A 24,656-nucleotide genomic window follows, 5' to 3' on the forward strand; every position below is an offset into this window, starting at 1 on the left:
TCTTATAGGTGGTTGTTGGGATTTTATTTAATTGTTTTTTTTAAACATTTCTTTTGACTTTCTCTTTCCTTATGCAAAATGCAATGTCACACTAAAACTCGACAATATAACGCTGGCCAGTTAGCAGCTAGCTAATCTATGGCAATACTGTAAAAATTAAACATATCAAATGGTGCTTGGAATGAAAAAGGTATTTGAATGAATAAAAGCTGACTGACTGACAGTAAAGCCAACAGCAGTGCTTCAGTCCAGCTAATCAGTTTCTGAGATCCATTATGTGATTATGCCCTCTAATCTCTTCTTATGTGTGAATTTTCAATGTTCATATTTTATACATCAATGAATAAACAGGAGCCATTCCATGAGATCAGGGCTTGATTATTTTATTTTTTTGTGCTTCATAGTTCACAGTAGCCCTCATTCCTCAAAGTCACACAAAAAAGAGTGAAGATTTGTCTGCATTTAATGATGTACGAACTTCTCCGCATATGTTTCATGAAACTTTCACAACTATGTGGAAACGAGCGGAGATTTGAGCTCAAATGATGAATCAGCTTCAGTGCGTGAAATTAAGCACCAGCAGACCAGCACCTCATTTACATGTCATTTACATGAAGCACACCCTAAATCATGCATATGTTTCTGTAGGAAGCCAATAAAACGACAGCATTCAGCTAGTGGCTATGCTCGCAGGCGGAGTCTGAAGTCGTGGAGTGAGTGAACTGCTCCCCCATCACTGACCAAACTTTGAGTTAAAACTATGACCACTGAAAAGAACAAAATATGAAATAAAGAAAACATTATTTTTAAGACAGCAGAATGACGTGATTGTGTAGTGTGATTATTTTCCCAAAACAACGTATTTAAACGCTGTATTATTGCACAGTATGAGCTTGTCTTGTATTGTTTATTTAGGGGGCGGAGTCAGTAGTATAAAACAAAAGCACAGTGTAATGTCTTTAAATAGAACATGGAATAGTTGCAGCATCTGTTTACACTAATGTGCATGTAAAGTAAGTACATCTGCATTTGTACTGCACAAATTATTAGTATTATTATTTTCTATTTTTATTTTTATTCTTAGTATTATAGATATTGGTAATAATTTTGGTTATATAACCACAATTCAAGCATTTTTTTCCGGCCGCTAAATGTTTACGCTCAAATTTACAAGCACTCCTAACAGACATGAGTTTGATTGTACAGATACAGATACAAAACTGTTGGTCGTCATTTTACTATCATACGCAACTTTGATGAATAAGAGTCGCTGATCCAACCAAAAACAGATTTCAAATAATAATGTCAAACAACATTGAGAAGCCAAAACCCACCATACTGAAGATATTTCATGCAAAGCTGGCTGCCAAGCTCCCTGTTACAGTGTTATACCTTCTAATGTAAATTTAAGAGTAAACAGTAAATTACATTGTCTGTGAATATTGTAAAACATCTAATTAATAAAAAACGGTCTACTCTGTATTTTGTGTGATGGGGTGGACGTCATGTTTGGTGGACCCTGTTTGGGATGCAGAAAACAACAAATTATTAGTGTTGAATAAACATAAAATTGACCAGCTTTTGAATTAATGTTACAGAATGTTATTTTTATAGCTAAATGTCAGTATGAAGGGCTGGATAACAAAACTCAATTAAAATATCTCTCTCTCTCTCATTACTGCTGTGTACAAAATTCAAGAGACAGAAACTGAAGGCAGTCAACCATCGTCAACCTTATAGGTGACAGACTCACCTGAAACTATCATTTCTATACAGTTCTACCCAGCTGTAAACATCTGCTGGATGTCTTTATAAACCGTGGCCAGCAAATCTTCTCTCTTCTGATTTCCATCTAGAAACACTAAATCAAAAACAAAAACAAAAAAAAATAAAAGGTCCTCAGAGTGGTTTAAATGGCCCAAATCATAAATATTTATTGTATTTTATTTTTCTCCTGAGGTTCATTTATGATTTGTTTGGATTTATGTACCAAAAATAGTAGTAATTCAATTTTACCTGATCTTTTCCAACCTCTCTTTATTCTGTAGAATTAAACAGGCTGTTTTGTTACTGTGCCTTTAAGACTGATATATGTAAATGAGCTCTGTTCTGAGTGGCTGTCCTGTACTGTGCTTAACTCATAGAGAAGTCCAGGCTGAAACACTACTTATAACTTCAGTGTGAATGGGCGGGGCTAAACTGCTGTAAGCAACACCATCCATCACAATTTTTGTCTTTTTTTTTTTTACCAAATTTTTTCAGCTGCACTTTACATGTGAGAATTTCATGGAACTGCCTCAGTGTTTTTTTTTTTGCATATATGGACTGGGAAGTGAACAATGTATATAAACTACATCAAACAGTTAAAAGACGTAAGCGTCTGAGGTGTGTGCTACAGTGTAGCCGTGTATGCAAATACATTTTTTCAACAAGATATATAGCAAAACTAAAGCTTCCACTTTAAAGGGAGGTGTGGTTAACTTTCTGTATAAAATCAGGAAAATTAAGACATTCATTATTCCTGAAGTCTAGACTGTTTTGGATAAGAGCTGTACAGTCACCTCATCATCCACTCATTTTAGTGAAGCTCTTATTCACAGAATCAAAGATGGTTAAATACTAACCCAGGTCCTGCACCATGTTCTCCATTTCTTTTCGGTTTTTCAGGTACATGGGCCAGACATGTCCGTCGAAATAGCCCACGGGATCTGGAGGCACGTAGACCCTCGAGCTGTTGATTAAAAAAACAACAATACAGATAATACAGAAGGCCTCCTGTTGAATCATGCATCAATAGGTCATCTAAGTTGCACATAAAGTGGAATTTGTATATCAAATCATTTCTAGCCTTTGTATTTTCCAGGAATATCGTTAAAGCTGCACTACGTAAGATTTGGGGATTTGGCGACCTCTCTGGTGGAACTGTGTAATTGCACACGATGTGTGGAAGAAAGTGTGTGCAAAGAGAATTCAAAGAGAACTCAGTCAAAACTTGGTGAAGGTGTGTCTTCTGAGGATTTGATCAATTATCTGTTATTGTCATTAGTATGTTGATTTTGATCATGAGCGAGACCTTCTCATCCAACATCAGTGTCAGACTTCATTCTTTTCACTGAATGGACACAGATTCCCACAGATACACATCAAAATCTCATGAAAAGCCTTCTGAGAAGACTGGAGGCTGATATAAGTGCAAAGAAGGGTCAACTTCAAATTAATTCCCACGGTTTTGGAATGGGATGTCCACCAAGCTCAAACACGTGTGATGGGCAGGTGTCCACTTACTTTTGGCCATATAGTGTATTTTAACAAGTTTGCTCAACTGTACCTTCAGGAAATGAATGAAAATGTTGTTTTGGTCCAATAATGCATAAACCTTACTATACATAAGGTTTAGAGTATACTGTAAACTTAATGTACATTAATGTACTGTAATAATTTAACTAAGTCTATTTTATATAGACTGTTTCTATTTTTAGTCAGCTAAGCGTTGGCCTATTGAAAATGTTTTGCCTTATTGATTTTCCTTCTTACCTTGTAGTTTTCATGTTTGGTATATTCATTCAAAAGCATAAATAAAATGGCAAATTAAAAAACAAAAACAAAATTCTTTTAGTTTCTTTTTTTTTTTTTTAGGTCAGCTGCGTTGTGTATAAATCTAAACTAAACAATATTTCTGGGTCTGTATTAAAGGGGACCTTTTACCCTGTGTCTGGGGGGACTTCTTACCCCCAAAAGTCAAACTTTATATTTTCACTTGTAAATTTTTTTTTTTTCTGGGCAAAAATGAATGTACTACTCTCTCCACAACCCCATCATCATCTACATTTTAAACAAATGTTCTTGTACAACCACATTAATGCATAGGTCACTGTTATTCAATGACCAAAATTTAGATCAGCCGACTCCAAAAAGTTTTTGGGGCAACAAATCTCAGGAATGCAGTGATCACAATAAAATTTCAGAATTAACTAGGTAGTAGCTATTCAGGAAATGTGTTAATTATATAAGTTACATCATTTGATTAGGAGAGGAAATAATGGGGGGCTTCTGAAGTTATTCGATTTCAGTACAAAGGCAATATTGGAATAAAGATCCTCTCTTACCTTCTCCTCAGCTTACACGTCTCGTAGGGTATCTGTAAGAAGTATCTCTTGTCAAACAGCTCATTGAGGGGTCTGGTAATGAAACACATTCAAACACATATAGCAGAACGTCAGTGCAGTTCATCAGGAACATCATGGCTTTGACTTCTGGCAGTGTAAAGTGACGTACCGCTGCAGGCTTTACTTTCCTAAATGAGGGTAAACAGTTTGTTTTAGATAAAGACCCATCTAGTTAACCTTGCAAAGCAAAGTTCCTCAAGCTCAGACTTTTTTTTAAGATTTTTTTAAGTGACTCAATTTTTATTTATACAGCACAACTGAACTGAACCAAAGTGCTTGACATCTTTAAAGGGCCCATATCCCCATACCATAAAAAAGGAATTTTCTCACTTTTTTGGAATAAAAGAGCTTGATGTAGTATGTAAACCCTGCACGTTTCAAAATGTACTGTTCATTCTACAGTCCATAAACTTTATATATGGAACTTAAGCTGGAAATTAAAATTAAACAGCCAGTTTTATTATCATTATTTTTGTGATGTCACAACAAAAAACAACACATTTTCATACAGTCATATGTAAAAGTTGTAAGAGAAAATATGTTAACACACCTCTACAGGGAACACACTTAAGTGTGACATTTTCTGCTAACTTATTTGTTACATTAAACATATTAGAAAAAATTAAGCATAAAACAAAATATTTCATAACTTTTGCACATTTTATGTTTCATTTTTTTCCTAATATGTTAAATTCAGCAAATAAACAGTAACTGTGCATTAAAATGTGCAGAAGTGTGTTCTCTGTAGAGGATGTGTGACTTATATACACTCAATCAACACAATACTCATTTAAACAGGGGCGCCCTGACTTTGCATATGACTATATTACATATATTATATCTATTCACCTATTCAGCCAACAGCAGTTTAGCCCCGCCCATTCACACTGACATTATAAGGAGTGTTGAATGAGGCACAATGCAGGGCAGCTAGTTAGAACAGAGCTCATCTACATATATGAGTCTTAGAGGCACAGTAACAGAAAACAGCCTGTTTAATTCTAAGGGATAAAGAGAGGATCAGAGAAATTGATCATGTAAAAATGACGTTTCAGGTGAATAAAATCACATTTCATGAAAAATGGGGGATACTGGCTCTTTAAACAACAACATGTCACAAACAGCTAGAAACGAGGTTATTAGTGGCCTTTTACACATTAAGGTGTTTCCATAAGCTAAAAACAGGTTTCAGGCTCAACTAAAAAAAGCCCTTGTTCTATAAATTTCACATCCTGTTTTTGATTGTGACAGAGGAACGGAAAGTGAGAAAGTGTTATTTACCCATAATTAAAGATGAGAAAGCCCTCCACTATGAGAGAGAATACACTGGACTCCTGAACTGAGAGACCCTGAGACAGCATGAAGCTCTGAGGGTCCTGCACCCAGGACTTGACTTTGCTCATCATCCTGTCCATGTGTATGGCATCCAACGCTGAGGAAAGCATTTACCCAGTATCAGTTTATTAAGACGAATCAGGTTATGCCTGGACTAAATAAAGTTAATAAAAAGCCAATATAGTTGGCTTAATCATAGAAACAGAATGAAGAAATTCTATGATTTGCATTTTTGCACCGACTACAGAAAGTTTAGTAAAAAAAGCTAACTTTGCTAACACTGAATGAATCTGAAGTCATCAATTAGAATTATGTGTCAAAGTCGAGTCATACTAATTAACAACTATTAGTGTATATAAAGTATTTATACTAATATAGAAATAAAAATGAGACATGCTAATTAATAACTACTAATATATATTAAGTATATATACTAATACAGGGAGATTCATTTGAAAGAGGCCCCGAATATTCTGCAATAACTCTCTCTAGGACGAAGCAATCTGAACGAAACACTGTGCAATGTGCTCATCAGTATATGGAGCTTCGAACAAGCCGGGATGCCCCTGTGTTGGAGCGATGAGGTAGGTGTCGGACAGCCGTCATGACATTTAACCTCTGTTTGCAGCTTCCAGGTGCATACCCCCGTACCCCTTCATGTGTCTGGCAGAAAGCGGAGATCACTTCCAGCATCGCATGTAATGCAAGTGATTATACATATGTCAAGGTATGTAGTGTACTTTTTTGGTTTAGATTGCTTCATCCTAACGGGAGTTACAACAGAATATTCGGGGCCTCTTTCGAGTGAATCTCCCTGTAGTATATAATATACTAGCATACATTAAAGTTTATACTATACTCTAATTGTTAGGTATAGCAAGGTTTATGCATTATTGGACCAAAACAAGATTTTTTCTCACTTCCTGAAGCTACAGCTAAGCAAACGTGTTGAAATACACTATATGGCCAAAAGTAAGTGGACACCTGACCATCACACCTATATGAGCTTGGTGGACATCCCATTCCAAAACCATGGGTATTAATATGGAGTTGGCCCTTCTTTGCACTTATATCAGCCTCCAGTCTTCTCAGAAGGCTTTTCATGCGATTTTGAAGTTTGTCTGTGGGAATCTGTGGCCATTTAGTCAAAAGAATGAAGTCAGACGCTGATGTTGGACGAGAAGGCCTGGCTCACAATCAACGTTTCAATTCATTCATCAATCCTGTCAGACACTGAAGTGTGAAGAGTCCAGAATCCAGTGGTGACGTAATTTACACCACTCCAGCTGATGCTTGGCATTGCACATAGCGACCATAAGCTTGTGTGCTGACGCTCGGCTATGGAAACCCATTTCACAAAGCTCCTGACGCACAGTTATTGTGGTAATGTCGCTTCCAGAGGCATTCAACGGCCCCTCTGCGAGTTTGTGTGGTCTACTCTGCTTCATGGCTGAGCTGTTGCTGCACTTAGATGCTTCCATATTATAATAATAGCACTTACAGTTGACTGGGGCAGATCTAGCAGAGCAAAAATTTCACGAACTAACTTGTTGCAAAGGTGGCACCCTATGGCAGCGCCAGGTTTTTTCATGACCGATTCTACTGTCAGTGTTTGTCTATGGAGACTGCATGGAGATGTGCTTGACTTTATGTCCGTTACCACTGGTGTGGCTGAAACACCTGAACTCAAAAACTAGGAGGGGTGTCCACATATTTTTGGCCACATGCTGTGTTTCAGAATATAACAGAAGTTCTTACTGTCATACTGCTTGAAACCGTGGCTGTCAACAGGCACCACTGAGTCATCCTAAAAGAACCACCAGAAGCGCAGTGTTAGTCAAAATGTTCAACAAGTTTTCAGATTTCATAACAATGAACACAAGAGAACTAGAATGAAAGCTATAGTTGTGCTATAATAAATATCAGCAATGCCTAAAATATACAACAAACCCTTTTAAATGAGACAGTAATACAATAAGAAACTATAAGAAATCATTATTTCCGTAATAATCTATGTTTTCTCTGTATAATATTACTTTAGTGCTGTCATATAGTAATTTATAATATCCCTGCTGAAAAAAAAATGTATTCCATGCTGGTCTAAGCTGGTTGTGTAGCTGGTCACCCAGCCTGGTCACTTCAGCATGCAAAACACAACATATCTTGTTTTGCTGGTGACCAGCCATGCTGTTTTTTTTCTAGCAGAGATCCTGTGGTATCCTGTATCTGTCGATCGGCCATCGAAACCCACTTCATTAAGCTTCTGGCGCACAGGTCTTGAGCTGACGTTGATTCCCGAGGCAGTCTGGAACTTTGTAGTGAGTGACGCAAGAGAGGCTGATCGATTTGTAAGCTCTTGAGCACTCGGTGACCCTGCTGCGCCAGGTCGCATGGTCCACCACTGTGTATGTTGAGCTGTTGTTGCACCTAGACAAACACTGTATCACTCCGCTGAGACGCCGTTGCTAAGCAACGACTTTGACAGCTGTAGGAGACGCTCAAACCATTTGAACGTTTTTACTTCTTACTTTGGTCACATACAGAAAATGGACACTTTTAAGATCACATTTGACCGACCGATTTGGTCCGACTCTGAAGATGAGACGACACTAAATTCCCAAACTGTCAGTCGGTCTGTGTGGAGCTGGAGAACGAACTGCCGGCTGTGCAGCGAGTGGGCGGAGCTCGTTACTCTGACGTAGCAACAAGCTGATTGTTAAGGAACTATAATCTGTCGGAAGGAACTGCGAACATTAAAACATATTAAACGCCGCGTTCACGGCCCAGTTTATTAATTTCTTACTTTATTTATTTAACTGTTGTATAAAAAGCAATAGAACACTCGATGAATGTGTTATCGCTATAACATCACGGCTGTGATGATCTACGGTGACCAAATCACAGCCGTGATGTTATTTCGCGATAACACCCTCCCTCTGTGTTCTATTGCTTAAATAACACTTACACTTACAGTTGGCTGGGGCAGACATTCCACAAACTAACATGCTAGTTTTCTAGCAGGGATCCTGTGGTATCTAGTAGACTATCTGCCTAAATTTACTATACGATTCCAGCAGGAATCTTATAGAAATTCCTGTAACGACTGTTACCATACATCTTTTTTCATAAGGTAATTCAGAAAGAATAAAGAAAGTGATTACTTTGAAGAAAGAATCTTGGGAAATGATGCAGCTGTTGGGGACAAGACCCTGAAGGCTTCTGCTCAGCGTGCTTTTACCCCCATTTGTCATACTGAAAGAGAAAACAACACTAAAAATGAGGAAAGTGGATTTTTTCCCCGTTCCACCTTAAATGGTGCAGCAGTTACATGCGCCAGAATGTGCCATTTAAGGTGGAACGGAAAATTAGAAGAAGTAGCTGGTGAACACAAAGCGAACTTCAGCGGGGAGCCACCTACCCCCCAATCCCAATGATGAGTCTGTTCATGACGCGATGTCCACTCAGACCCTTTTAGGCAGACTCGTGCTTCTGCGGTGAGCGCGCGCTGCAAGCTCGTGCTGTTTGTTACCTTTGGAAAGCTCATGCTGGACTCATCTGTCCGCGGCAGGACAGAGAGAGCTCAGCGGAGCTGCACGGGCCAGGAGTTCAGGGCAGTTCTCTTCTGGACAGGGTTAAAAATCCAAAGTCTCTTACTCGGTGATCTCTCCATGAGTTGTTTACATGCGGTGTGGCGCCATCTGCCGTTCAGTAACGGTAAAAGCGAAGACTTCAGCTGAAGACACTTGACTGTGGTCCATCTGTTTCTCTGCCCACTTTGTTTCAAGCTGTTCTTCAGTGGTCAGGACCCCCATGGACCCTCAAAGAGCAGGTACTATTTGAGCGGTGGATCATTCTCAGCACTGCAGTAACACTGACGTGGTGGTGGTGTGTTGTGCTGGTCTGAGTGGATCAGACACAGCAGTGCTGCTGGAGTTTTAAACACCTCAGAGTCGCTGCTGGACTGAGAATCAAAAATATCCAGCAGACAGCGTCCTGTGACCACTGATGAAGGACTAGAGGATGACCAACACAAACTGTGTAGCAGCAGATGAGCTATCGTCTCTGACTTTACATCTACAAGGTGGACTGACAAGGTCAGGACAGTGAGTGGACACAGTGTTTAAAAACTCCAGCAGCACTGCTGTGTCTGATCCACTCGTACCAGCACAACACACACCAACACACCACCACCACGTCAGTGTTACTGCAGTGCTGAGAATGATCCACCACCCAAATAGTACCTGCTCTGTGAGGGTCTTGTGGGGGTCCTGACCACTGAAGAACAGGGTAAAGGGGGGCTAACAAAGTATGCAGAGAAACAGATGGACTACAGTCTGTAATTGTAGAACGTCAAAGTACTCCTATATGGTAAGTGGAGCTGATAAAATACATGATGAGCGCAGAAACAAGGAGGTGGTCATAATGTAATGCCTGATCGGTGTTTAGAACAGACAAACAAACAAATAAATAAAATGCGTAAACATCAAGTATCCTGTTTTTTGTACTGTTTTCAACTGAATTCAGGCCAAACAGCACTTATAATTACTGATTTCTGTTTTCATTAGGATTTAAAGGGGAACTCCACTTTTCAGAATAGCTGGATAATTCAGTCCTAAGATGTAAACAAAGTCATTCAAAGGTATTCAGTGTAAGATGCAGCATTTAAGAGTAACTTACAGAATTAGAACTGTTCACAGCAGCGGTGATGGGAATCAGGCATCCAAAGTATTTAAAGAGGAATTTCACTGATTTCTTTACATTTCTGTATAATTTAACAGTTGAGATGCAAACAAAGTAATTCAGAGTGGTTTAATGTGAAATGGATGTGAAATGGTTCATCTCAGAAAAACTTACCAACTTGGATTTCTTTACAGTGGTGGTTATGGGAACCAGCGGTCACGATGTCTACAACACAAATATAGCCATTTTATTTATTATTCAAAATGAACCTATATGAGTTTTTAGTTATAAATCTAAAAAAAAAAAGTTTAGGGACTATATTGCCTCACAACACTCTACATGTACCCCTCCACCATGAATACATTTAAAATAAATTGTTTTAGGCCAAAACCTGAACACAGCTATCATAAAACAATGTCTCAGGCATTAGGCAGTGTATTCATAACCATTTAGTGTATTAACTTTCTGTAGGAGGCATTTAAAATCTTCAGACGTCCGGTTCCCATCACCACCACTGTGAAAAATTCTGAATTGGTAAGTTTGTCTAGAACGAAGCATTTCACACCAAAGCAACTAAAATGACTTCGTTTACATCACAACCATTTAATTATAAAGTTTGAAGTACCAGTGAAATTCTTCTTAGTTGCCTATAAACTGGAGAGTTGAGTCTTACCCTCATTCATATTCATAGCAGAGATTTACATTCAGCGCATCATAAAGCAAAACAGCTCCCAAAGAAAATGTATTTTTTCAGATTAACCACTATTTTTACTATCATCAGCATTGCATATCGCTGCCGTCGGGCCAAAACCTTGCATCTCCATTTTTCAGTTTTAGACGTAATTTGAAAATACCTAGTGTCCTTTATATTGTGTGTAAATTTCAAGATGAATGGACCAAAAGAAACGGCCCAAAATGACTTGGAAAGACGTCTGGTTCCATTGACTTACATTAAAAGTTAAGTATGTTTTTTCCTTCTCCTGTAAAGTTACCATTTTGTAGATACGAAGTTTTGGTCCGACAACAACGATATACAATCTCAGAAGACACATACAGGTTCACTGGTGGTTTGGAGAGTAAATAAAATGGCTATATTTGTGTTGTAGACATTGTGACCCCTGGTTCCTGCAAGTTTCTCTACAATGAAGCATTTCACATCAAACCACTCTGAATGATTTCATTTACATCTCAAAGACTGAACTGTGCAGAAACCTGAAAGAGCAGAATTCCCCTTTAACATCCTGTCCCATTTTTTGGAACTTTTTGCTTTTGGGCATAGTGTAATGAATAAACACCGCATTTAAATCACAAAACGGCTTTCAGAAGCAGAATGAAACCTTTATTGAGTTTAACGATCTGAGAACAGCACATTAAGCTTCTTTAACAGGAATCAAAACACTCTGAAGAAGCGTTCAGCATTTCTAACTTAGAAACGCTTTTTTCCGAGTTTCCAACAAATTTTAGATGGTTCCACAGTGCAAATGTGCCCCGACGTGTGATCGCGTCTCAGTAAGATCTGCCTGTTCAATTGTTTTTGTCTCCAACCGTAAACTTAAACAGAACAGAAACTGAGGCAGCCCTTTCACACCCACACTTTTTCTGGATTTGACGGTGACAGCATGTCCTTCAGCATGGTCCGTATTCATCTCTGATCTGGCAGAGCACCTGAAATGTCAAACGTGACAAAAGAATATGAATTCACATTTTGTACAACCAAAAACAGGTCTAAAATCACAGTAAGCTGCGTTTGGTTAGGGCAGGTCTTTGATAATGGACTGTGTACTTATAATAGAAGTCAGTGGTCAGTTACTGAAATCATCTGCCCATTCGCTTCTATTATAAATCTGTTCGGAGTCAGAAGCTTCTCAGGGAAGTTCATGGAAATGTGTTGAAATTCCTCTCTGTGGTAACTAGAGATACAATACAGATACGATAGATATAGATTAGTGAAAAATTCTGATGTATTCCTTTAATATTTATGTAGAGCCAAACAGCACCTGGACAGCAGCAACCCTGTACTCAGAAACTGACCAATGATGAATGGGATACGGGGGGGGGGTAGATAATTTGTGCAGCCACAGACACAGTAGATAATGGAGCTGTAAGGTAGGTGGAGCTCAATATGCAGTCCAAGTTGCTCATAAAAGTTGAATGGAAACAGTTGTTTAAAAAAATGCCAGAATAAGCTGATTAGACTTAATGTAAAAGGTGAGATATGTTTTTAATAACAATCTCCCTCTCCCTGCTCCACCCACAGGTGTGTTCTTTTGTATCTATTGTTGTGAGGTTGGACAGGTTTCACATAATGCTGGTAAAAATCCCTTCAATCTAATGAGGAACTGCAGCCCACAACTCAGCTTTTATCCAATACTGAGAAAAGGAAACAGACAAAAAAGAAGAACTTTTCTAAATCAAATAAAGAAGCTGTTGGTGTTCTCAGAACAAAGTCCAGACACTCAACATCAGTGAATGTGTTTGAGGTTACTCGGGTTGTGAGAAGCAGAAAATGCTAAACCAAATTCTAAGACTGAACATTGGAGGTGTGGAAAAATATCCTAACAAATTTCTTTAAAAAAGCTGAAAGCAAGTCTCCTGAAAAAATGGAAGCTGTAATGAAGGTAAAGAGTGGACACAATAAATACAGAAAAAATTAAAATGTTTTCTGTTTGTTTTCCTGATGCTGAAAATCGAGGAATCTATATGTAAGTAAGGGCTTTTTGACAGCTACTAATCCTTTCAGACCCACAGCGCTGAGTCGTCTTCTCACAGTGGAAGGATGGACAGAAACACCTGTGGATGTTTTCAGATCTAAAGCAGCTTGATTTTCTCCTCTCTCTCAGAGATGAAAGCTTTTAGTGCTGTTTATCTGATGGGGACAGTTTTGATGTCTACCAGGTCTTCCAAGTGGTTGTTAGGAGCCCCATTTTCTCTGTAGCTTTTAATCAGTTTTTTGAACTCCGTTTTTTTTTCTCTTTTTTCCCTGTTGACTTTATCCTTATATATATATATATATATATATATATATATATATACACACACACACACACACACACACAAGTGGACTATCTTATATTTGATCTGAAAACTGATTAACTTGGCTGTTTTGACTTGGCTGTAATTACTATTAATAAAATGCCGTAAGCCACTCACTGGGGGTTTCTTCGTTGCTGCTCCTTTTACTGGCTTCAATGTGTGGAATGATGAAGGAGCTCAGGCGAATATCAGGAGCGCTGCACTGTAAACATTAGAGAAAACAAAAACATCCACAATAAAGCAGAGAGTTTACACAAATCACAAAAAGTATTAAGGTTTGAATCTTTTTCCAAAGCACTCATTTAAGGCAAAAAAGGTTTTCATTAGGGACTAAAGGCCACACCCACTTATTAAAGCCTCTATATCTCAGAAATTAAAGACGATACAAGCCTAAAACTGTGCACACTATCTACTGGGCACAGTGCCATTATTTCCTGACTATCTTAAGCAAACTGTTTCCTGAAATTTGGTCATTTGAAGTGGATTTACCCTTTATGTTAAAATAAAGGGTAAAAATAAAGCTCTCTATGCCATTTATTTTACATAGCTATTCTCATTTCACTGTTGCAAATGTTCCAATGAATTGTTTTCTTGACTGTAAAGAACAACAAGGCAAGCAATATAGTGACTAAAATAATAAAAATGAGAGATTACAGTGACTAAAATCTAGTGCCGGATCACAAATACAACAGGTGTTTAGTGTTTCCGTGTTGAGACAATGGCAGGATGTAAGAGGCGGTTTGTCTCTCGTACTCACAGGCAGTTCTCTGGGTGCAATGAAGGCTGGGAGGCTTTTACTGTACATCACTGTAAAAGGCTTTTTCCCGGTGGTGGGGTGCTGTGTGCAGCACAGACGCAGAGAGGCAACAGGCAGGTGGATGTCCCAAGAGCGAGGGTACTCCTCCACCAGCTTACCCACTAGCCTATCAAACACACAGTGATGGAGACAGAATATTCCCCAGTTGAATAGAAGCTCATCCTATATGATAATATATAAAGAGCCCATTAGGCTTGCTTTGATTTAAAGGGGAATTCCACTCATATTTCAAAAGTCAGATATAAATCTGCATAATTGAGTCATTCAGTGTGGTTTAGTGTAAAATGTTTTTTTGTAGAGATAACTCTAAATTTCCTTACAGTAGTGGTGATAGGAACCGGGGGTCACAACTTCTAACTACAGCCATTTTATTTACTATCCAAGACCAATCAGTGAACCTATACATGCCTTCGGAGTTTTATATGTAATGCCGATGCTGTAAAAAAGTGTTTTTTGGGGGCTTATCTATTTTGCTTTACAATGCCTCTGCATGTACCTCTCTGCTATGAATGGATTTAAAAAAGAATCATTTTCAGGCCAAAAGTTTCATAAAACTGTTAGAAACAATGTCTTAAGCATCAGGGAATGTATTTATAACGATTTCATGTAATATCTTTCTGTGAGGCAGCTTTAACAGGCATTAAACTCTTCAGATGTTTGGTTCCTATCACCACCACTGTGAACAGTAAGAGTCAGTAACTTTCTCTAGAAGAGAGCATTTCATGTAAAAAATTCAGAATTTAATGTTTCATTTTACTGAGATTTTGAAAAGTAAGTATTATTCCCTGTAACACTGTGCTGTGTTGACGTCGCATCCTGGCTCTGTAAAATACAAGCCAGTTAGATTATGCATTGATGTCACCGGCATGTCATGATGGCATACAGCGCCATGTTGTGGAAGCAAGGAGGCTGGACCTCATTGGCTAGAAGCTCCACTGACAACCATGCAGACAAAAGTGTAACAAATACAACACGGAAATGACTGAAATGTGTGATAGTGAACTGGCTTGTGTCGGGTGCTTGACATCACTCATCTCAGCTCCTGTCCAACTTTCCCCTTTACCTCAAATATAGTCGCTTAGCCAAGACATATTTGGTGTCTGGAGATTGCTTTTTTAGTTTTAGCACTGGAGCTACGAGGCTAAAGTAGCAAGTAATGGACAAAAAGTAATGGAAGCTGTCGGCACCATTTAACATGGTGCTAACTGACGGCCTAAATCATCACTTGCCTCAAACTGTGTTGAGTTGTTATGTAATCTTAAATATACTTGCTTATGTGGTTCATAACATAAATGTGGACAGATGAATCCAAGCATGGAATGCATTTTCAGATAAATGTCTAAAGGTTGCTTATATGCGTTTAACTTTGTCACATTTGTGACATTGTGCTAATATGAAAACTGAGCCATCATTTTCAGCAGACTGTATTACACTTACTCATTAAGGAGCGACTCCGTGACCAGGTCCAGGTATCCGGTCTGGCGATGGTGGATGACCAGCGAGCTCGTATTCACGTTTAGTTGTTTTTTCAGCTCACGATTAATCTGAAAAACAAGAAGAAAGCAAAAAAGGAATGGTGAGAACAGCAGAATATGACAGTTAAACCTGAGTGGTACATGCCCGCTACTGCGCATTTACAATCAAAAGCGGAATTCTTCCCACAGCACACAGATCTCATTAATGTGCTGACTGTAATGAATCTATGTTTGGGGAGATTACAGCACAATTCAGCACTGTTTCACTGCAGGTCCTCTGATGAACAAAAAGCACCCGAACTGCATTTAAATGCTGCTGCTACACTTGAACCAAAATGTCATAGCATAAATAAGTATGACACAGTGAGCTAAATAGCCAGTCACCTCTCTTACCATGTAGCACTTTGTTTGAAGTTGTTATTGATATTTAAATAGGGAACAGATTTTTCATCTGAGATTGTAAAATCCCAGTTTTTGTCCATAATTTGTGAACACAAGCTGCCCTTAACATTGTGTGAGAACTTTACAATAATTAGTCCAATAGAAATGGTTTAAATTACTTGGAAAAAAATACCATAATTTTAAGTTCAATTTTCAATTTCAATTCAATTTTAAGTTATTTTTTTCCTTCTCCTGAAAAGGTACCATTTTGGAAATATGAGGTTCTCTTCTGAAAGCAATTACTAATGGCTAACAGCAAGTACAGGGAATGTGCTAGTGCATGTCATATGTTAGCTTAGCCCACAAGTGCACTAGTGTAAGTTCTGGGTAAAGAAAAGGTCAATTATAAATAAACCTCAAAAAATGGTCAAATCAACCAACTTGGCTATATAGAAACTGTGATTGGAATCAGAACCAGCCATAAAATACTGTGTCCGGGCAAAATTTTTATGAATCAATTACACATAAAAACTATAACTTCACTGCTTGTTTGGATAACAGACACAACAGCTGTCTCTGGGTGGCAGACATAGTGAATCCTGGTTAACATTACTAAAGTTTACTGGTTTTTCCTTCTAAATGCAGGATTCAAATAACGATTAGGCTGAGACTGTCAGCAGAAAAATTTTCCTTTAAAGTTAACCTGAAATAACTTTATTTTCCTTGTTACCTTGTTGTGTCCTTGTAAGTTCATGCACCTGTTCATCCCAAGACAAAATGATAGTTTTCCTGTAATTGTCCATGAAAATGTAATGTCTTTTGTTTGCCGCTAAAACATGGACAGGGAAAAATAATATTAACTAATAATATCATGTTTACACTCCCTACCAACCTCACCTATCATGGTGTCCCATTCGACTTAAAGTAAAAAACATTTCAGAGACGACTGAGAACAACTACTGCCAGGGGCGGATCTAGGGGCGGGGCCACAGGGGCAATGGCCAGAAGAAATCTGACTGACCCCTTAAATGCCACTCCTCCAGACACTCGCCACCTCCAATCACATCACTGATAAACTCATCGCCCTTTAATGAAATTCTTGGATTTGAATGGTAAATATGCTGCTCATGTGAATTGTGCAGATTGAAAGGGTTTCAGGAGTGCTGCTGGATAATATTAGTTACTGGAAATCAGAGCTTTAATGGTGCTACATGAAACCTCTTCTGTGCAATAGAAGTTCTTGAGCAGTTAGTTTCATTTTCACAAATATGAAATCCTCTTCAGCAGCTTTAGAATCGCGGGTGCAAAAAAGCTAGTATGAGTAAATTATCATTTGCAACCAAGACAGTCAAGTACCACTTCATTTTTGTCTGAAATTGATGTAGAACAAGTTGATTTCTGTGGACTGTTCTCCCTATGAGGGCTTAGTGATGGCAAGTGGCGATCACAGGGGTCCAAGCACTAAGCATTATGGTGCTAGTATAGGCCTTTCAGCAGATAGAACACACATGACAGTGAGTTTTTAGAATGGCCTCTACACTGACATTGGTATGGTAAGCAATAGGTTGTTTTAAACAAACATTTCAAAATACCTGGAAAGCAATACAATTTTTGATGTGACTTGAACTGCCATAGTCGTTGAACTCAATGAACTGAATCTTTCTACAATCTTTCAAGGTTACCCAATCCTGGTCCTCGAGTTGTACCAGGCTGCAGAGTTTTGCTCCAGCCCTAATATAACACAACTGATCCAATTAATGGATGCCTTCAGAGGCATCTGAAAATAAGATTGTTGGATCTGAACTCTCTAGGATGGTGGTTCCCCTCTGTTCCCTATATGAAAGGATATATGAATGAATGCTTCATTTTAATTTAAAATAACTAATCTTTTCTAAGCTAAATGTTCCAAGCTTCTGGACCCTGTACAAGGGGTTGGTTTCTGAACTTGTCCCATTTTTCACTGCTTACAAGTTTGCATGTCTGTATTCGGCAGTTACATTAAATTTAAATTTAATAATATTATTAGCCTCATGATTAAATTTGACCATGTCTGTCGCTGAATGTAAAACACACTGAATAATACATATGTACAATGTGAATAATATTTACAAATACATTATATATATATTGTTTGTAATTATGGAGCTCTTTACGGTGGCCGACAGGACCCTATTCATAGTACAATTAAAACACTGCAAACTCAAAAACGCGCTGCTCGCTTTTTATTTGCAAATTGGTGGGTCTTCCCAGCCACCGTAGCTCTTAGAATTTGAAGGCATTTACTTGGCCTCTGAACAGGAACTGTGGCCCCATTACAGCCCCACCTAAAAAAAAAAATCTTAGAATCGCCAGTGCCTACTGCTAATCTGAAGTATGTGATAAAGCTCAGGTCTCTTACCTCTAAGAGGAGGTGTTTAGGTAGCCTTGACAGGACTCCCAGTGGGAATCCCAGCTGAAAAATCACTTCCGCCAAACACACTGCAGCGTCACGGATTTTATTCTGTGTCAGAGGGAAAGCTTCCACCCATTTAGAGTAGTAATCCGTCAGAGTCATGACGTGCGTGTGTTTGTGTGATGTGAGGGGAAACGGACCTCTTATATCCAGACCAAGCCACTCCCATCTCTCAGTAACCTATAAAAAAGTGTCAAACGTAACAGTTTCATCGCAAAACATTATAGACCACTTCTGAAAATGTCCTTTTTTTCAAGATGCACATTGTTGGGACTGAGCTTTACATAAACAAGAAATATCAATGCCATATTATGATTCATGCCACCTTTATTAGAGAAATAAAAGGGTTTCATTACACATCTGGCATTCATTTTAAAAACTTGCTGAAATTTTTACAAATGGATACACAGCATTTTGTAATGAAACTCTTCAAACAGACCAATGCCCATATAAGGAAATCCAGATCTAAGCCATTTTTAACTAAGGTGAAAATGAACTTTTTTCAAAATCACAACTTGTGTTAAACAAATGTGTTCCAAAGCCAATATGTTTTGTCCTGTGTACATTTTCCTGTGTACAGTGATGAATATCACTGGAATTATGAAATACAAATATTGCTACACACATGCTAAAAGCAAGCTTACAGTCCTGTGTGATAAACTGATGTCACATTAAAGTAAGAGTGATAATAAACACACTAGACCTGCTGGTTTGTGTGGTGTGTCCTGCCAATCTTACAAGGTCAATTCAGTGCACAGCAGTGTTAGCTTAGCTGTAGCAATATAAACTGCTAAACTGTTCATGTTTCAAGTTTATTTGTCATTTGCACAACATGACAGGACATTCATGCATTGAAATGCTTGTGGTGAAGCACAGGTAATCACCTTACAGCAGGGCAGGACTAGATACATACTAAAAACAGTGCATACAAAACAAAGTAAGAATACAAAAGAAAATACTAAACTGAAATATGTTAAATATACACAGAATACACACAAAATATAGAGACAGGAGGGACCTACGTAAAAGAACTCTCTGCTATGTACAGATATATTAAACAAGGGATAGTCTGAGAAAAATATATATACACATTTTAAAGTGACTCAGTGTTATTGTCCGTAGTGGTGATGTGATATAATAAATAATACTAACAAAGTAACAGAGTGAAATAGTATAGGGGAAGGACCCACAGCATCGCAGCTTGTTCAGAAGCTTTAACAACCTTGTAATTCAGAGGATCCAGTGATATTCAGGTACGTATTTAGGAAAAATAATATCGGCTTCGGAGCATTTTAGATAACAGACTTACCTCAATAATACGGGGTTTGGTTTGTCCTGCGATTCCAGGAACTACATGTGGCATCTGTATCACAGAAAATTGTGATAATTCAAATAATTCCACTTTAAATAAAAGATAACATCCCATGACATGTGTTTAATGTAATATCATTTACTTACAATATTTAATTCATCATCGCCATCCCAACAAAAGCTCTGGAATAGAAGAAACAGGAGTAAAATAAACAGCAGAGCTGGAGAATTATAACTGTTTCCACCGACAGGTTAATGGAATAGACAATATGTACTTTATGGCAAAGGGTTAAGATTAACTAATATAAACCTATCAGAGAGAATCAGTATCGCATGGTTACATTACCCTGGGCAGACAGTAACCACTGTGGAAGAAGCTGGGGATGGTCATACTTCTTTCCAGCGATTCATCTCCTAGAATTGTCCATGAGGGAGACGGCCTGGTCACAAAATAAGAAACACAACAGGACTAATCAGTGATATAATAAGAGATGTGTGGGACAATACATACAAAGTGTAAATGGTAACTTAATGGTCTAATTAAGACCCTTTAGCCTAAAGTCTGACACTGCCCACCTTAACTAATAATACAGTTAGTTATAAGTTACACACCTCACTTGTAAAGGTAGTAATCATTATTTCAAACACAATAATAATTTAAAGAATGTTGATATCAATTAGAAAATCCTATTTCTAGATTCTCTTTATAATATTTCAAGTATTTCAGGAACAACAAGCTATTAAACAATAATGCACCTTTAATTACTGATAATCAGTTTGTAATAATCTTATCAGGTTATCTGCCTCAAGAATTGATCATCAGTTCTGGAATACCATTTCACATGTACATTTTATGATAATTTCATTCAGGATCATAATTTTAAAAGATATTAATATTATTAGAACTTCAGTTGGGGTGTAATTTTGAATCAACTGAATGTACACAGGATGAGCATATGAGAACATTTATACATTTATTTGCAAACAAACTGATTTCACATTATTGAAAATTTAGATTTAATTCGCTGCTGTTGGAACAAAACCTTGTATCTCCATTTTTGTCGTTTTTCAGTTTGACATAATTTGAAAATGCCTGTTTGCCTTTACATTCTGTGTAAATCTCACGACGACTGAACCAAAAGAAATGGCCCAAAATGACCTGGAAAAAAGTCTGGTTCCACTGACTTTAATTAAAAGTAAACTACATTTTCTCCTTCTTCTGTACAGTTATCATTTGGGGAAATGCGAGGTTTTGATCCAAGAACAGCGAATTACTTTTTGCAAAACTTAGGTTTTCTTCTTACGACAGATAGATCACAGACATATTGTGTCTGATATTTGAATGCTTAGCACTAAAGTTATATCCCTAACCTCTACCTAGCTAACTAACTGCTGGACTCTGCTTCTGAATCTGAGGTCACACAAGCTCCTGTTATGATTTGGCAAGTGTAGATAAAGTAACACTAAGCTAATGTATCATTTCCTTCTGGGGGCTGATAGCTATCACACTCTCATAAATGATGTTAATTGCTTAGAGTAGAAGCCTGCGACAGGTGGTTAACACCAGCAGGAAGCAACAAACAATGGTGTAATAAACCTTCAGCACTATTAACAAGTTCAGAAAAGCTTAAATAAGATACTTGCTGAGAGTTTTGTCTGGGATTAGGAGCAGTGGGAGATCGGTCACTTTAGGAGAGAGAGGAACGCGAGTAGCCAATGTATACATATTGCTAACTCTGGTACACTGGCACATCTGACATCACCTGCACCAAATTTAGTCCTGCCCAACTCAAAGCAATCAGAAGAAAACGGCAGAAAAAAGTCATTAAAAAAAAAAAACTCATTCTTTCTCTGCCAGTTCATAGTAAGAACATCACTAAATCTATAGATAATAGTCAGAAGAAAATCATGAAAATTAGTAGACAGGGGCTTTAATTAAACCTAAATCACAGACCATTTGCTCTCCTACTGACCTCTTATCTGGTTCCACCAGGCTTTGACTGGAATTTGGAGTTTGAGGCGTCTGAATAGGCTCCTGTAGTGTTCCAGGCTCTGGAGGGTTCTGTGGGCTGGACTCCTCTGATGGTTGTGACTGCCGTACAGTAATACTTGTGGAGGGTTGAGGTTCTGGACTGATGACTGTGCTGGAGTGCGATGGTCGTTTTGATGGCAGATCCAGGACAGACTCATCGATGGTTCTCTTCATTAGCACCAAGGAGAAGCAAGAAATTTGAGCTCCATTAAATTGAGAGGTAGTTATACTTCGACATTCATGTAACTGAACAAAACATTCATGTCAATTAGGGGTGGGTGGTAAAAGAAAATTGATAGTGATTGGCAGCTTGGGTGAAAATGTAATGTCAATAGAGTTACAATAAATGTTTATAGAATAAATGTGTAATTTTAAACATTTTAATTTGAATATTAAAGCCATAGTTTAATGACAAATCTAATTTACACAAGTTTCCTCTTTATATATATATATATATATATATATATGTGTGTGTGTGTGCTTTTATTTACAACAAATCATTACACAAACAGATAAAGTAACTTGCCTGCACAGGTTATACAGCCCACATTACAAAATGTGCATGCAATTACACATTTCCACAGGAGAGGTCTCCAAATCTCCAAAACGTGCACAATGTAGCTTTAAACAAACTCCGTCATTCAAAAGCAAATAGGATTCTTTCAGAAACTAGGGGCGAAAATCAGTACATTAGCAAACAGTTCAATGATGAGTGGCAGTTGTCGTCTTCTACACAAGACAATTTATTTTCTGCCCAGTTAATGATGTGGAAACGTTGGCGTGTCGAGGTAACATTCAGAACAGAGAGATATATTTTCTAACTTCAGCTGTAACGGTTATCCTAGCTGCAGTCCTTCAGACTTCTCAGGTGTGTTTGTGACATGTGAAGGCACTCATGTTTCGAGGTTAAGCTAGTAAGGTAAACAATTATAGAATAGTAAGACACTTCACTGAGTGAAAAGGCACTGTGCTTCTTTATACGTCTCACATTTTATTTTATACACTTACTAAATGCTGACTCAAAAGTCAGGTAGCTAGGGATGAACAGAGACTTAACTTTTAACATTTACAGTTCTACATGTGAAAAGGAACAACCAGTGAACTGTCTCCTCCTCCTTTACAACGTTTCTGACATCATCTATTAAAGTGTAACAACCTTTAATGGGTGAGAGTTTCTTTAGCAGCCAAAAATAATAAGTCATGACAACATCATCGTTATTTTGCAATACTTAGGTATAGATATAGCAAAAATGTAATATCACAATAATTTTTTTTCACATTCTAACCAAACATTATGTCACAATATTTACATTTGTTTTTCTGGCATCTGATCAGTTGGAACAGACAATGCAGTGCGACGTTTAACAAATGATATCAAAAACTTCTCATGCTTAGTGCAAATGGACAAAAATTATATCACTAACATCGCAAAAAATAAGACTCACCAATGCTCTTCTACTCCTGGGGTCAATTTTCCTCTAAAAGAAAGAGATGAAAAGCAGACGCATCATTCAGATTAACTACTTACAGAGCATTTTATATCACCCATTTCATTTCCCATTTTAAATGCTGCACTAGTCAGTGTCTGACCTTTCTGTTCTGGAGATGGTCAGGAAAGGAGAAGATGGTAGGAACCGCCCAGGTGTGAAGTCTTCTTCTGGGGCCACTGATGAGACTGTAGCACCTTCTCTCAAAGTGACTGGAGCAGATTCTACTGTGTGGCTCTGGGGACCAGTCTTTCCATCTGATGTTCCTCAGCCACTTTTTAAGCAGCTCTGGGTTTTTCAGAGGGAAGCTGTAAATAACAACAATAATAATAATAATAATAATAATAATAATAATAATACCAACAACAATACGAATAATAATACAGTATTAGGACGTTACTTCTACATGTTCTACATGGCAAAGTAGGTTAAGCAAGCGAGGCTGAAGCTGGCTTACTATTCGCCAGCTTCTTCTTCGAATTTTCCTGCTCCACCTTTTCAACTCTTTGAGACCACCGGTGGTTCCATAACTTCTTCATAAGTTCTTCATAACTTTCATATTTCATAAGCTACATTCAAAAAGTGGGTGTCACATGAGAGCTGTAACTGTCTTCTTTCCAGTCAAATAGATGGGTAATGTAATTTTAAACACTTATAATAAAAGAAGCTGAACTGAATTTTTTTTTTGTCTACTGAAAGTCGACCCATTTTTCCACAAATCTGGGCTATAAACTATAAACAGATGGCGTCTCTTCAGTGATCTGCTCTGTAAAAACGATTTTTAAAGATTTTTTTAAAGAGTTTTGGCTTTCAGCAGTAAATTGTAAGCATACAGCAATATGTGTATGATCATAAAACACATGTTCTGTTAATTTGAGGAGAGCTTTTGCAAAAAATGAGAATAAAATAAAAATTTATTTCATGCAGTTACTGAATAATTTGCCTTACGATTTGGTCATGTAAATTCAGATGGACAAACCAAAACATACCCTGATGAAACAGTGCAGCAGTTACTGCACCATTTAAGGTAGAACGGGGAAATTCGAAGCTGATGAATAAAGAAGCTAAGTTAGTCTATAACCTCAGCTAAAGTATGAAGCAGCCCTCACATGTCTTCCCTAAGAGCTACACTATTTTATACTCGTCTTATGAAGGTGCTTTATGATCCATACCTGTGAAAAGCGAGGCTCTTGTCCTTCGTGTTGTTTTTACAGTTATACGCGCAGCAGTAAAACACCATCCTGCCTCTCCGCTCAGGGTAAAGCGCTACAGCAGCAGCTTTAGCAGCTTTATTCTCCACATTCAGGGCAGCAGCACCGTATTTAAACGTTTAATCCGAACTTTTCACCGCACACACGTCTGCAGAAAACAACCTCAGTATCTCCACAACCGTGAGACGTTTCTAAAATCGCTATCTTTTATGCTGGGAGTAGTAAACTCCTGCTGAAGTCAACACAGTCGCGTGTTAATGACGTCAGACCCGGCTG

General features: G+C 38.0%; 2 protein-coding genes across 3 annotated transcripts; both read right to left on the bottom strand.

The window, feature by feature from the left end:
- Nucleotides 1-991: 991 nt before the first annotated feature.
- Nucleotides 992-9,264, bottom strand: LOC118801286 (nicotinamide riboside kinase 1-like). 2 transcript variants are annotated; one of them, XM_036561526.1, is made up of 8 exons: nt 8,920-9,264; nt 8,663-8,753; nt 7,260-7,308; nt 5,448-5,598; nt 4,107-4,178; nt 2,625-2,731; nt 1,754-1,861; nt 996-1,519 (listed from the first exon to the last, which is right to left on the bottom strand). In XM_036561526.1, the coding sequence occupies exons 1-7, from the start codon at nt 8,946-8,948 to the stop codon at nt 1,779-1,781; spliced, it is 582 nt and encodes a 193-aa protein (XP_036417419.1). In that variant the 5' UTR covers nt 8,949-9,264; the 3' UTR covers nt 996-1,519; nt 1,754-1,778. The 2 variants fall into 2 exon arrangements, with proteins under 2 accessions (XP_036417418.1, XP_036417419.1); XM_036561525.1 differs by lacking the exons at nt 8,663-8,753; nt 8,920-9,264 and adding an exon at nt 7,753-7,928 and having other exon boundaries at nt 992-1,519.
- A 2,269-nt stretch (nt 9,265-11,533) lies between these two features.
- Nucleotides 11,534-24,628, bottom strand: zgc:163143 (uncharacterized protein LOC795946 homolog). The gene is made up of 12 exons (XM_036561535.1): nt 24,342-24,628; nt 23,273-23,477; nt 23,128-23,160; nt 21,624-21,850; nt 19,997-20,090; nt 19,798-19,833; nt 19,649-19,702; nt 18,286-18,519; nt 15,469-15,575; nt 13,972-14,137; nt 13,332-13,416; nt 11,534-11,846 (listed from the first exon to the last, which is right to left on the bottom strand). Exons 1-12 carry the CDS (start codon nt 24,407-24,409, stop codon nt 11,824-11,826), a joined length of 1,332 nt encoding a protein of 443 aa, XP_036417428.1. The 5' UTR covers nt 24,410-24,628; the 3' UTR covers nt 11,534-11,823.
- Between the last annotated feature and the right edge of the window lie 28 nt (nt 24,629-24,656).

This window comes from Colossoma macropomum, unplaced genomic scaffold (assembly GCF_904425465.1).
Source record: "Colossoma macropomum unplaced genomic scaffold, Colossoma_macropomum, whole genome shotgun sequence".
Classification (NCBI taxonomy): Eukaryota; Metazoa; Chordata; class Actinopteri; order Characiformes; family Serrasalmidae; genus Colossoma; species Colossoma macropomum.